Here is a 13,826-nt window from a genome sequence, read left to right as displayed (position 1 = left end):
TTTCTGCTTCATCCCCATAGCCTTAGTGTAGTTGGAGTCATAATAGTAGTAGCAATAGAATTAGTAGTGTTGCATCAGTAGCAGCAGTAACAGTGTTGGCAGTAGGCTAATATTAGTAGCAGTTTGCACATATTGCCGTTGCGTCAGTTGAGCATCCCCCTCATCATGCCCTGAAAGTTTCAACTTAATGCGCTAGGCCGTTCCTAAGATATTGCTAATGCGCCCTTTTGACAACCGGTATGCACACGGCCTAAGCTGAGAGTTGTTACTTCCCTTAGTCAATTCATCACTTTGCTTGAGTCTCGAACAACTCTTATTCCATACTTATTATGATTAAATTTGATCAGGTTGAAAGCTGCGCAAGCTTTGTTGTTAGTATTTGACTCGACGTGACTCTGTGATATTAAAAAAATTACTTTGTGATATTTAAAGAGGAAATAAATTGACCGATATCATAGTGGCGAAACAAAACTGTCAACAATCTCTTTTTCTTTTCTTTTTCAAAAAGAGTGCGTGTAACCGATGGAGATGGTACTTTGACTCCTACTATTCCAGATGTGGAGGTAAGGGTAGAAGGTACTCTTCTAACTGGTCTTTTTTTCCCCCAAATTGAAAATACTTAGAAAGGGGAGGGTTGTTGAATTCCTTGGGAAAGACGAAGTGAAATGAAGACAGCTACAAGAACTAGAGTTATGATGGCTGCTTTATCAACTTTCTAATCTCTTGACTCAAACTAAAAAAAAAACAAATAAAACTGCTCTTACGATTGTTGCTCAATTTCACCAATAATATGTGCCATAAAATTCTTGTTGAATAAGGGAAAGAAGGACGGGTTGTTGGACAACAATAATTGCGTTTTTATCCCTTATCTTCTGAGGCCTTGGTTCATTATACCGGTTTTTGAACGATGCCTTTTCTTCTAAGACCTGCAAAGAAAGGAGAACGACGACTCTGAAATCAGTTTTCCTATCTGCTCTTAAAATTAGCATACAAATTATATGAAACATGGCTGACAATAATGCTGCTGTGAAGGTAGAAATTTGCGGGAATGTTTCGAATAATCTGCTAAAAACATGAAATATGTATCTTATCTAGGGCAGAACGATATCATCGATAGCGTAGGCAATAGGATATCATTGGTCACAATTTTGCATAGAGCAAAAAATGCGAATTTTTTTTAAATCTAGTAATGAGACGAGTGATGTAACTTCAAAAGAACAGCTCGTTCTTATCATCTGCTTTTATGACGATCATCAAACAGAATAAAAGCTTTTGTGCTTCGACACTGCAAATTACTTGATGGACTTCGGTTTTGCAAACCATATCATTTGGCTTTGCTTAGAGTTTGGATTAGACATTAATAAGTTAGCTGGAACTGGCTTTAATGGAGGTAGTATCATGTCCGGTTTGAACAAGGGCGTTCAAGATGAAGTATGAAAGCAGTATCTATTTGCCATTTACACGCATTGTGCTTTGCGTTGTTTGAACCATCGTTGACGAAGGACTCCAGACTGGACCTAGCCAACTCAAATGCTATACTGATACTTGCAAGAATTTTTTTTTTCATTCTTCCCCCAAACGAACTGAGTCATTGCCGTCCTTTCTACCGTATTCCAAAGAAAAAGCAAAAGCTCCTTTGCTTTTGCGACACAGTGGGTGGAAATACATGATAGTATTGTCACTTTTCTGAAGCTTGTCCCTGCTGTTGTTGGAGTACTGGAGACATTTCAGGACAACCAGTCCTATTTAGGTATAATGGGGAAAGCAAACTCCTTAGTAGCAGCCATAATCGAGCTTAGCTTCATTTTCTCTGATTCTTGTTGGAAACGTGAGTTTGATTCGAATTTTAACTTCCATTTCTCTGCAGAAGGAAAATTCAGATCTGCTTGTCTGCTGTAAACATATCGATCTTTGCAAGTCTGCTTTAAAAGAGCTAGCGGAAGCAGAATTTCCTTCTATTTATGGAAAAGCAGCCCAGACAGCTGAAAATGTTGGGACACTCGCCTGAATTCCAAGACTATCATAGGTCATTATGATCTTGAGACACTTCTCTGTTTTAGATGGACTTTGTCTTTTTCCCATACCTCTAGCAGCTATATAAAGAACTCGAAATTGGATGTCTTAAACACTGAGCTACAGCATTTCAAATTCATCTTCTGCTCCTCGTTTTATTGTTCATACTGCATTATTAATGGTTGTGACGAAGTTGCAAAACTATAAGCAGCTTTGTGTCTCTGAGACTAGACCCTTTGCTGAGCTGACTGTCTGGCGAATCAAATGGAGGTCTATTGACGGGGTTTCATCGTCCTGATAAAGTTTCTAAAACTCTTGGTGTCTGCGGCAGCCGGTTTTTACTACTGTGTATTCACTCTTGCTTGTGTTCCCCACCCTCCCTGTTACGACGGATTCTGCAGTGATCATTTAGCATGCTAATTTGGCTTAAAACCCACCTCCAAAATCAAACAGGAGAGGGCATGTTGAATGGCAGGTGATGCCAAGGTGGATATTAACGATGTTCTAAGCGACTGCGGGAGACAATGAAGACGAATTAAAATATAAGGAGTATTTGCAGTGATTATGTCAATTTGTATCTGATTCAAGGGTTATCAAGACTAGAGCTCTTAAATTTGGTTAATTAAGCTGATTATTTTATCGTTTTTAAGTAGAATAATAATATATAAGCACAAAAAAGGGACTATGGCAGTAATATACTTTGTTCTGGAAAGTTTTTGGATTTCTGGCAGCTTTTAGATAGTGCTCCTCTCCACCGAACGGAAATACTAAATATGTCACTGGTAGTAGTAGTAGTGTTGACGTGCACATATTGCCTTTTGTTTAATTGATAATCCCCTGTCGTCATTCCCTGAAAGTTCCGACTCAATACCAAAGTCATTCCTGAGATACGCCTTTTTGACAATTGTAACAATTGTATGCACATGGTTTGTTTTGATTTAGTTGAATATTCCTCATCATTCCCAGAAACCTTCATCTGAATGCCCTTGGCCTTATTGGACACCGAAGGGCAAACATGCCCCCTTTCCTGATAAGAAAACTCTGCGAATAATGAATTACAGCCCATGCCTCAAAGGCTGTTTCGGGGGGAGTCATCCCCAGAGGCATAGTTATTGGACCTTTTTACTATGGTGAACAAGATGGTTGTCTCAAAATTTTCATCAAATATCTTTTTGGAAAGAAGGTGTGTAAGAGAGGGGGGGGCTGGTTGCCCTCCAATCGCTTTTGACTCTTACAAAGGGCACTAAAACTCAATTTCCAATTGAATGAGCCCCTTCTGAAGTTTCTACGACGACTCATTCCATATGAAGTGCCTTGGGGAAAAAATAAAATGTTTTTTACACTAAGCAGCGCTATTGTGCTGCCTCTGTATGTTATTAATTAAAAAAAACTTTTTCCACAAAATATGTTTTTCAAAGAAAAGTAAAGAACTCCATTAAAAAAAAAAATGAGCAAAAATGAAATCAAATAATCTACCAAGCGTCAGACTACCACAAATCAGCATCGATAAATAAATGAAACCCAAAACAAACACAAATTACAATAATTAACCGAGTCAAACTCAAAACGAGCAGAAATTAACATAAGTTGGGCACAAAACCCCTCTGCCTTCCCAATGCCAGAACAATATTTGCACTTTACGGAAAAAATTTTAATGTTTTTACTTTTATAACTTTAATAAATCAAATAATATTAACATTTTGATTTCTAAATATCAGTATATGTATATTAAACTGACAATGCACATTCATTTGTATTTTTTATATTTTAGGATCGAATATAACCTCAAAAGCTGGAAAAGCCGGCCATGGCCCAGTTTGCATAATGCTACGTGACTATGATGTGTTGTATTCTTCAGAATGTCTATGCATGCAAATTACTTTACTGCTACTACTATTAACAACTCAATGTAGCATCAAGCCACTTGAGGCCAACACAGCTAGGCACATTCCTCCTTCATCCTAATCTATTCAAAGCCTCCCTCTTTATACCCTCTCAGGAAATTACCATTTCTCTTACATGTTTCCTTACGACATCCCCCCACCCCATTCTCGGAGGACCTTATTTTCGTTTGGTCCTTGACAGTTGGCTGACAAGGACTATCTTTGAAAATCTGTCATCCTTCATCTGCAGAATTTGCCCTAGCCTGCTCAATCTTTCTCTTATTGTAGCCATAGAAAGCGGGATCGAACCACATGTTTCCTACAGCTTATTGTTTGAGATAAGGTCAGTCAGTCAGGTACCCAAAACATCTGTAGACAATTTCTCTGGAAAACCTCTAGCAAATCCTTCGTTTTTCAGAGCGCCCAAATTCAGAACCATGCTTAATCACCGTCATCACTCTAGCTTCTAATATTCTAATCTTTGTTCCCAAACTTATCTCCTTATTCTTCCAAACTTTTTTCAACTGTGAAAAAACACCCTGGGCCTTGGCTATTCTACTTTTAATATCTTCACTACTCCCACCGTCTTTACTAATATACTGCCTAGGTAGGCAAAGCTTTTCACTGGATCGATCTTCTTGTTACCCAACATCGCCTTTTCACCTTCTTAACATTAATTTTCAAACCTACTCTTGCACCCTAAATTCGCAAAATCTCTAAAGTCCATTCAGTCTGCTACTGATGAAGTGACTAATCAGTAATTATGGTTCAAATGGAACAGCTTGCAATACTTTCTGTAATTATCACTTCTGAAAATATTAGTTTTGATTTTAGATTTGTGATAGGAGAATTTTGAATTACAAAAAAAAGAAAATAAAAAATATAAATAGTTATGTAAATATAAACACACCTGTATTTTTAGGATTGATGAATTTGGTTTTATTCTTGATACAGACGAAGAAGAGGTAGAATGCAATGAATCTAACAAGAAAATCTTAATGCCGGACCCTCAACTGACGCTAAAGTGGATCGCTTTTCTCGAGTTCCAGAACGATTCTGAAATTCAGTGGCTTCACATGACAGATAGGCTTCGAAGTAGTGAGAAATTGGAAGCTATGCTTGAGACTGGACTACCTCACATTCTGAGATCACATGTTTGGATGAGGCTATCAGGTATGCAGATGTGTTTCAAAGACTTAGCTAAGGTTTTCAGTTTGTTAAATTGGTCACTACTGACATATTTGTCCAATTTTTTGTAATCTTAGCCTTGAATCTTTCAAAAATAATAATATATGATCTAATAGTAGAGCACATAAATATCATGAAAACAGAGGTGCATAAGTGTACACTTTGGGGTGGATTAAAAATTTTTGAGGGGAATCAGTTAAGAAAATATCTTTGATTTACTTCTTTCATTTGAATTTTAAGCAGCTTTCTCAAAACTCTCGAGGAGTGTACCAACTAGTTTTAGGAAAACCTAACCTCTTCTCCAATTGTATCCCCCTCTCCCCTCTTGTGCGTAGTTATTATACAAGATAGTTTTATAAACAAAGTAAATATTGTAAACATTGGTATAGTTTATTTTTGTGTTCAGAGCTTGCCCATTAAAGAGAGAGAGAGAGAGAAAAGCAAATATATGCCCAGATATTTTTTTAGTCTTATCGTGCTTATACGACAGAAAAAACAAACAATTTGACAGATAGAAAAAGACCAAAATAGAAAAACTAAATAGAACTAAATAGAAAACTAAATAGAAAAAAATTGTCAGTATAAAAAAAGCAACTAGAAAAACGTAGCGTTAGAAAAAACAAAAGAGGCCTTCCTCCATTTATTTTGCAGTACTTATGATCTGAAAATTCGATCTGAACATTTATTAGTTTAACAATACAATTATTAATTTCCATTGATTTGAACCCCCTTAAGAATTTTTATGTGGTGTCTACCCCTTCTTGCCAATGAGGTTTAACATTCTCCCCTATGGAAGATTTTTGAAAGTGGCGTGGAAAGCATAGGAATATTGACCTGTATATATAAATAGGGGGAACCGGGAGTACCCCTCCAAGGTTAGTCTGAAGGCCCCCAATCAAATAAAGAAAGAACCCCCTTTAACACGTGCCGCCTTGATACCTTTGTCAACCAATTGGAGTCTTGTAAGTACCAGACATCCTCTCGCCTTTAAGAAAAATCCCTTATTTCATGTCAAGGGTCTGATTTGAATATACATATGCAACGTACTTTTAGGTGTTTAACGGTATTTTTTTTTTAATTACTAAACTCACAAGAATGCTCTGTATCCCCCTACCCTAAAAATTTTAGATCTTAATGTCAGATTTTTTTTTTGAGAAGAGGGAGAAGAGCTCTCCCTCACGGCAAAAAAGTTTTGTACTCCCTAAACAATGTTTATTTTTATTGGGGGGGGGGGTCGTCAGACTAATTGCAGAGGGATCACCCTCTGAAATTCCATAAAATTATTAGCAATATTTTATATATAGCAGCATATTTATATGAATCAAGATGCTTTGGAGGGATCTCACAAGAAGTATTGAGTTTTGTGGAACCATTACATTAAATTTAAATTTTAATTTTTCAATTCAAGTCCATTTATTCCGACCATTATCTACAAAAACTACAAAAGAAAACTCAGTTCTAATACGGGAACACCAACCTATTTTTCCATCCCATTCCTCCGTCATCTGCTCAACCAAAATCATCAATCCTAATTACTATACATAATTACCTAATCCATAATTATTTAATAAATTAATCTTCTGCGTACTATATCAAATATACAAATGTCAACAAGAAGACGTTTAAAATATATGTTAAAAGAGTAAAATGAGAAATACCCTCGTTTAAATCCAGATAAGCACAAACCCCTGATAGCACTTGACCCAAATATCGTGGTGGTGGTCTTGGCCATATCCGTCCCCCGTTTCTAACACAAAGAATGTTTATCAAAAATTGAAATAGCAGCACATTTGTATGCTGCCATATAAATCGCAGCATATAATGGTTGGCAGACATTTGGTTTGCAACCATTATTTCCAAATCTAAATTTATGCATCTCGAATGTTGTAAATTCTCACAATCTTGTCCAATTGACACTCATAATCTGTTCCTGACTCCAACTTGAATTAAGGATAAAGTTTCTCTGTGTTAAAAAAAAGGGTGGGTAGCCCTTTTCGAAAAAGGAATTCGCTGGAAGTCAGTCCATCAGTGAAGATACTTGGAATTGAATTATCAGTCAGAGGGAACTGCTAGCAAAATGCATGGGACAAGAAACTGCTCGAGAGTCAGTATCTTCTATGTGGCGACGATAGAGTCAGAAATCTTACTTAGTTTCAGAGATCAACTTTCGTCAACATGTATTACGTATCACGAATACTCTATCTGGCCCCAGTAATGCCCCTCCCAGAACATATAGCAAACAAAATCGAAACTTATATGTGGCGTTTTTAAATCCAGATTGTATGCTGTATTTAAAAACGCCACATAACAAACCAGTATTTCTACATTTGTTTTGCATAAATTATGAATTTGAAAAACGAAATGACAAGTTGATTTAGGTAAGATTAAATCAAACACAAATAAAATATAGGTATTACATATATGCAATTGAAATCTTTACAATACAAAAGTTGTCCACAGATATTTGTTAAATGAATACAATTTCCTGGTGACGCTCTTGGCTGCCCGCCCAACACAGAGAAACTTCATCCTTAATTCAAGTTGTCGTCAGGAACAGATTATGAGTATCAGTTGAACAAGTTTGTGAGAATTTACAACAACATTCAGATGCATAAATTTAGAATTGGAAATAAATATTGATCTAGGTTAAAATTAACGTAAATCTAAGTAATACATAAAATATTGACATTGTATCTGTGTAATTTAAAACTTTAAACTACAAAAGTTACCTACAGTTATTTTTTAAATGAATAAATATGCAAGTTAAATTTTTTTCTTTCAACTTTTTGAATTCTATCTTCAAATCCCGCTGATAATCTTTATCAACAACTCTTCAAAAGAGGTGTGTGGTACGTGTAGGTATGAGAATTTACGTGTACGTGTACGTGTACACGTACGGTACGTGTACGTGTAGGTGTGGTACGTGTAGTACGTGTTATAGAATTTTACTAAGTACTGTTTCCTGTTAGGAGGTGGAAACACAATTGTCGATGAATTTGTTACTAAAAATTTTCTTCAGAATGGTGGAAACATGCCTTTCGTGTATATTTTTTTTTCCAGAGTTGCCATTTTTTCTTTGTACGGGAAGCTCTGTTGTATAAAATGCAAATATCACAAGCACTGATGGGCGTACCTCACATTTTGACTCAAAATGAACACAAAAAGGAACATAAAAAAAAAACAGGTCGCAAAGATAAATAAGGCCTCGTCAAGATATTGTAAAGTATTTAACATCAATTCGAGAAGCATTTCCGGGTATCTCATTTCTTAGTTAGTTAGGCATTTATGTGTCAACGATAGCGGTCCAGGGGGGAGCTCTTGGGACTAAAGCTAGTCGTGGGAAAGGGGTCGTTCCCAGGGCTGGAACTTCCGTTCCAGGAAAGTTACATTCTTCGCTCATTTCTAAAGGCAGTCCATCTTTCGCCATCGTCGTAGTTAGTTGTTCTTGTGCTACCTTAATTTCTCTATGTGTATTCTCACGTTATTTAATAAAGACCATGTACCAACGTTTATCGTCTATCTTTGGAATTTACGTAAACCATCACATCTGCCAATACAATAAGGGTATATGGAAAGAATTAAATAGAGGTTTACAGAGTGGTGGCAAGCGGTTAAGACTAGTGGAGCATATATCACTAGGGGAAAACCTCCAAGTGATATTTGAGTGACCGTTGTAAGTACTTACGAAATCTTACGCTACATACTGGCAACATATTGAAGAGCTATTTCGCCCGCTACCAAAATTGCTTGTGATATTGAACGGCAAATACTACAAAAGACTGATAAAAAGGCATCGAAATGTTACGAGGTATTGAACTTTTTTCTATTCAAAGCGCCTTCTTAAGAAACACTTTCTTTTAAATGAACATTTTGAAATAGGCTGTTACACAATGCCTAATATGGATTTCCTCACGATAGCTTCTACATACTAATTCAAATTTCTACAACTGAGAGTCTCCGGTTGATTTCTACCTTCACTTAGCCATTCTACGTTTGGTGTTTTTTTTTACCTGATTTTATACAGTTGACGTGTGATCTATATTTGACAGTTTCCAAACAAAATTTAACATTGTGAATTCGATAATCGAAAATTAATTCTCAATTGTGACTCCATTTGACGCTAGTGATTTAATTGAGACCAACTGCAATTGGATGTAAGACAGACGACCTTTCGTAAGTGATTTAGCACGACTAAACAACCCAGTAAATTTTATTAGACCCTTGTTGTTAAAGGTGAAGTTTATTGCCCAAAATCTGGCGTCCGTAATTAAAGAGCTGTGTTTAAAACAAATATTTAAATTTTTAGAATAATTGCTTTTCAAATTTTAATCTCAATATGTCAGTTTTTATTCCTATACTTGATCTTGTGGAAATTGGATATAACAAAAAGGTTGCTTTTGATTTTGTAAGACAGTGAAGGATAAATGGCATATTTCCACCTCTTTTATTTGACTCAAATGATCCTGATTTCGATCAAGATGAACTTTATGATTACCTTCAAATATCAAGACATGGGTCCCAACAAACCCTCCAACTCCCCTGAGCACCACCCCGATTAATCCTCCAATAGAACAGCCTCAACAGTCCCAAGTAATAGGATCGCTAATTGACCCATTTTTTTAGTATTAACGCCATTCACAAAGTCAGACAGCGGAAAAATAAATAAGTTTGGTACAACATTTGTTACAAAGTTACAAAAATTGAGTTTGTTGCAAAGTTAAAAAAATTTCAGTTGTTGTTAAATTGGTCTGATTCAAAAGCTTTGCGTCATTTTTGGCCCATGGTTTGTGTCGCTCCTTTTTTGGGAATCTGGATCCCACGATTATAAATTTGTCAAGTTTAAAAGGTGGATTACTTGTAGTATATACCCCAGGCAAAATAGTAGGCAAAATGGTTGCAGAGTTTGTAGGCGTGGCTCAATTTAAGGAAAAGGGTATATCTATTCTATAGAAGGATGCAAAAATTAGGAAGGTCATTTAGGGTGTCCTTAGAAGCCAGGGATGATGGTGTAGTTCTTGGAAGATTTGCTCTAAATTTATTCAAGGAGTGGATCAGACCGTCCTACAAACGGTATTTGTTAGAGAATAGTGCAGAATTTTTTTTTGTCTAGGTGATGCGTATAAGGTTGCAATACAATATGAACAGATAGAACAGATAGTGGGGAAAGGAGACACGTCTTCTATTTCCGATGAATTTCTTTCTGCGCTGACGAGGGTGAAATTTGGACTCAATGATAATGAGAAGGCACTGCGAGATGGTACTGATTCCTCGCAGGGCGGTTTGGCTACCCAGGAAAAGGGAGCTGGTTTTTAAGTCCCGTGGGATGGTACTGATGCCTCACGGGATGTTTTTTTGTTGCACTGCGAGATGGTACTGATTCCTCGCAGGGTGGTTTGGCTACCCAGGAAAAGGGAGCGGGTTTTAAGGTCCCGTGGGATGGGTCTGATGACTCAGGGGATGGTTTTTGTTTTTTTTCACAGCAAGATAGTCATGATTATACACAGGGCAGTTTGGATATCCATGACATTTGAGCTGGTTGTAATGTCATGGGGGATGTTCATGATGCCTCTCGGGAGGGTTTTTTTTTTTTAACAGCGAGATGTTACTGATTCCTCGCAAGGCGGTTTGGCTACCCAGGAAAAGGGAGCTGGTTTTTAGGTCCCGTGGGATGGTACTGATACCTCACGGGATGTTTTTTTTGTTGCACTGCGAGATGTTACTGATGCCTCGCAGGGCGGTTTGGCTACCCAGGGAGAGGGAGCTGGTTGTAATATCTCGCGAGATGAGGTTGATGCCTCACGGGATGGTTTTAATGCGTAGCGCTAATAGTTATGTAGAGATATCAACAGTAGTACTGCCATTTGTCGAACCACAAGTTAGTAGAGAAAAACCAAATAGGTCTAAACCGAGGCGTTCCGCAGCAATAAAACCCCGAGGATTTTATTGGGAATAATATCTTAACGTCATTGCTGCATGGTATGATTTTTGGAGTTTCTGCAATTTCATTTATTTGTCGCTGGTATTTTCAGGATTAATTAGCCTTTCCCGGTCATTCCTTTTGCCCTAATTCAAAGTTTATAGATAATCCCAACTTTCCTTGTCCTCATCAAATTCAGGGGTATGGGGAACAAGTTTATTTTAAAGTATAGAGAGAAAAGTGAAGTGTTAAAATATCCAGTTTCCGACTACGGTTGTTAGTGTGGTTCGCTTATACTATGTAAGTTTTTACTTATGCAAGTATTGTGTAGTGTTTGTATTATGTAATTGTTTACTAGTTCATGCTGTAGAATGTTAGTAGGCGAGAAGTGAATAATTTGGGAAGGGAATGTTTTGAATTCAATTAAAGTTTGGGGTTTAATGAGAAGGGGATAAGCCAAATTTGGGAAATTTAACTTAAAACAGGGGGGAGAATCTATAAAGTATTTAACATCAATTCGAGAAGCATTTCCGGGTATCTCATTTCTTAGTTAGTTGGGCATTTATGTGTCAACGATAGCGGTCCAGGGGGGAGCTCTTGGGACTAAAGCTAGTCGTGGGAAAGGGGTCGTTCCCAGGGCTGGAACTTCCGTTCCAGGAAAGTTACATTCTTCGCTCATTTCTAAAGGCAGTCCATCTCTCGCCTTCGTCGTAGTTAGTTGTTCTTGTGCTACCTTATTTTCTCTATGTGTATTCTCACATTATTTAATAAAGACCATGTACCAACGTTTATCGTCTATCTTTGGAATTTACTTAAACCATTACATCTGCCAATACAATAAGGGTATATGGAAAGAATTAAAAAGAGGTTTACAATATTAAAACAAAATTTCATCTAATATATAAATAAGGAGTAAAAACTCAAAAATTATAAGACTAGGTAGGAAAAATTGAATGGGACAATCCTAAAAAAAAGGCACAAAATTTAAAAGACCACTGTTTATCTCGACCACGGTGGATTGTAAATATTCGAAAATGAAACAAAAATAGGTTGATAAAGCTCTAAATAGGATGTAAGAGGTTGATCAGGCTCCTGGATCAAACTAGGTTTCGTATCATGACGGTACACAAAGAGTATTTAGTGCTAGAATAATTTCTAGTGCTAGAATAGTGCTAAATAGACGAATTTCTAGTAATTCAAAAATCGAAGTAACTTTTTAGAAAGGGACACTTCGCCAAGCAAGCACAGTGGGAAAGGTTAACAATTGTCAACTTAAACAAAAAATTCAACTTTCGTATTGTACGTATTATACGAATTTTTATTTCGTATTATACGAAGAAACCAGCGATATTAAGACCATTCCTTCATAAGACAATTGATCACAAATTCTTGACATGAGCTGCGCGGATGCCAAATTGATTAAGTCTTAATTGAATAATGAGTTTCGGTAAGTTTTGCTGTTTGAAACCCATTACCGTTAATTTTTACTCGTTCGAACACCCCCTTCAGAACTAGAAACAGAACTAGTTAGTTCCAGCTAAACCTAAACCAAAACAATACGGTAATGGAGTTTTGTTTCAATTGTTTTTTCAACTGATGAAACAAAATGAGATTGTCTCAAAATTATACAGTTTTTAGGGCGGTATCACATTTTCGTTTCGCCCGTAAATATTAAAAAATTTGTTTAACCCCATAAACAACTACACTTTCAAAGAGGAGCTGCACCATCTAACTTCTTTGGTGCCATATATTTTTGCCTTATTCTTTTCTAAGTTTTTACCCCCTCTTTTTTTTGCATCCACTAATACCAAAACAGCAAAACTGTATATGGACGTCTTTTCATAAAAATTAAATGAAATTAATAAAATTAATGAATTTAATTAAATGAAATTAAAAAATTAAATGAAATTAATAAAAAATAATTTCAAACAATTCAACCAATCAGATTTTTTTTTTCTTTTGGAATGGGACAAGCATAGTGTTTTTAAGCTTTTGAATTCTTTTAAGAAATACAAAAAGTTTCTCCTCGAGTGAACCCCGTTCTGTTGCTTGCGCTTGGAGCATTACTGTGCTAGGACGAACATACGGTTCCAACATACAGGATGTATGTAGTTCCGCACTGTACCGTTTACAGGCAGGTTCTCTCAACCCTATGTCCGGGGATTTTCCTCGGAAACTTTGAGCTACCAGGGAGCTCGTCTGTTTTTCCGATCGCTCCACTGAGAAGGAACAATATTTAACATGTCAAGTTGATATATATACCAAGATATTCTGTGGATGTCCTGTGAATCTCGGGATATATCATAGAAACTATATAAAAAGACACAGTGCCAGTAAATGGTATTAAAAGTGGCTAGTTTCAAGACTGGGATTATAGAAAATATTTATCATTAGGTATATTCGAGAGTACTGATTAATAACTACCAGAATATGTAAAGTAAATCATCTTCTAAAGACACGCCATCTATTCTTAAGCAAAGTTTAAAAAGGAAAGGCTAAATAGCGCTTATCTGCTTCATAAATTTTTGTTGTTACCTCAACTATATTCATTCTTAACTATTTTCTAGTTATGAAATATCTTATAATTATAACTATTATCTGTCGAATTTTAAAAGCTGTTCTTTTGAAGATATAGATTTTACATTCTGCAAGATCCCTTCTTTCCATGAAAAACATCTTGATAATTTCTGATTTTGAAAAAGGTTAAATTTTGGGGGAAAAAAAAATGGTGGATTATTCAAATATCAACAATAAAAACAATTTGTTGCACCAATTTTTTCGTAAACAATTTCGAAGGATGCATTTTATAGGTTCACAAAATTCAG

The 13,826-nt window shown here is 36.3% G+C and overlaps 1 protein-coding gene and 1 non-coding gene across 2 annotated transcripts in view; one reads left to right on the top strand and one right to left on the bottom strand.

The window, feature by feature from the left end:
• LOC148953544 (small G protein signaling modulator 3) overlaps positions 1-13,826 on the top strand; it is a 123,601-nt gene that overhangs the window by 26,973 nt on the left and 82,802 nt on the right. The window contains exon 2 of the mRNA XM_089088593.1: positions 4,819-5,069. Within this exon, the coding sequence (XP_088944719.1) occupies positions 4,819-5,069 (251 nt within the window). The remainder of the gene's footprint in view (positions 1-4,818; positions 5,070-13,826) is intronic.
• Positions 13,020-13,233, bottom strand: LOC148953545 (RNase MRP). The gene has a single exon (XR_016141733.1).

Source organism: Artemia sp. Qi Xiang Cuo, chromosome 4 (assembly GCF_049724085.1).
Source record: "Artemia sp. Qi Xiang Cuo chromosome 4, ASM4972408v1, whole genome shotgun sequence".
NCBI classification, from domain to species: domain Eukaryota; kingdom Metazoa; phylum Arthropoda; class Branchiopoda; order Anostraca; family Artemiidae; genus Artemia; species Artemia sp. Qi Xiang Cuo.
The sequence above is the reverse complement of the archived record's forward strand: the minus strand, read 5'-3'. Positions and strand labels throughout refer to the sequence as shown.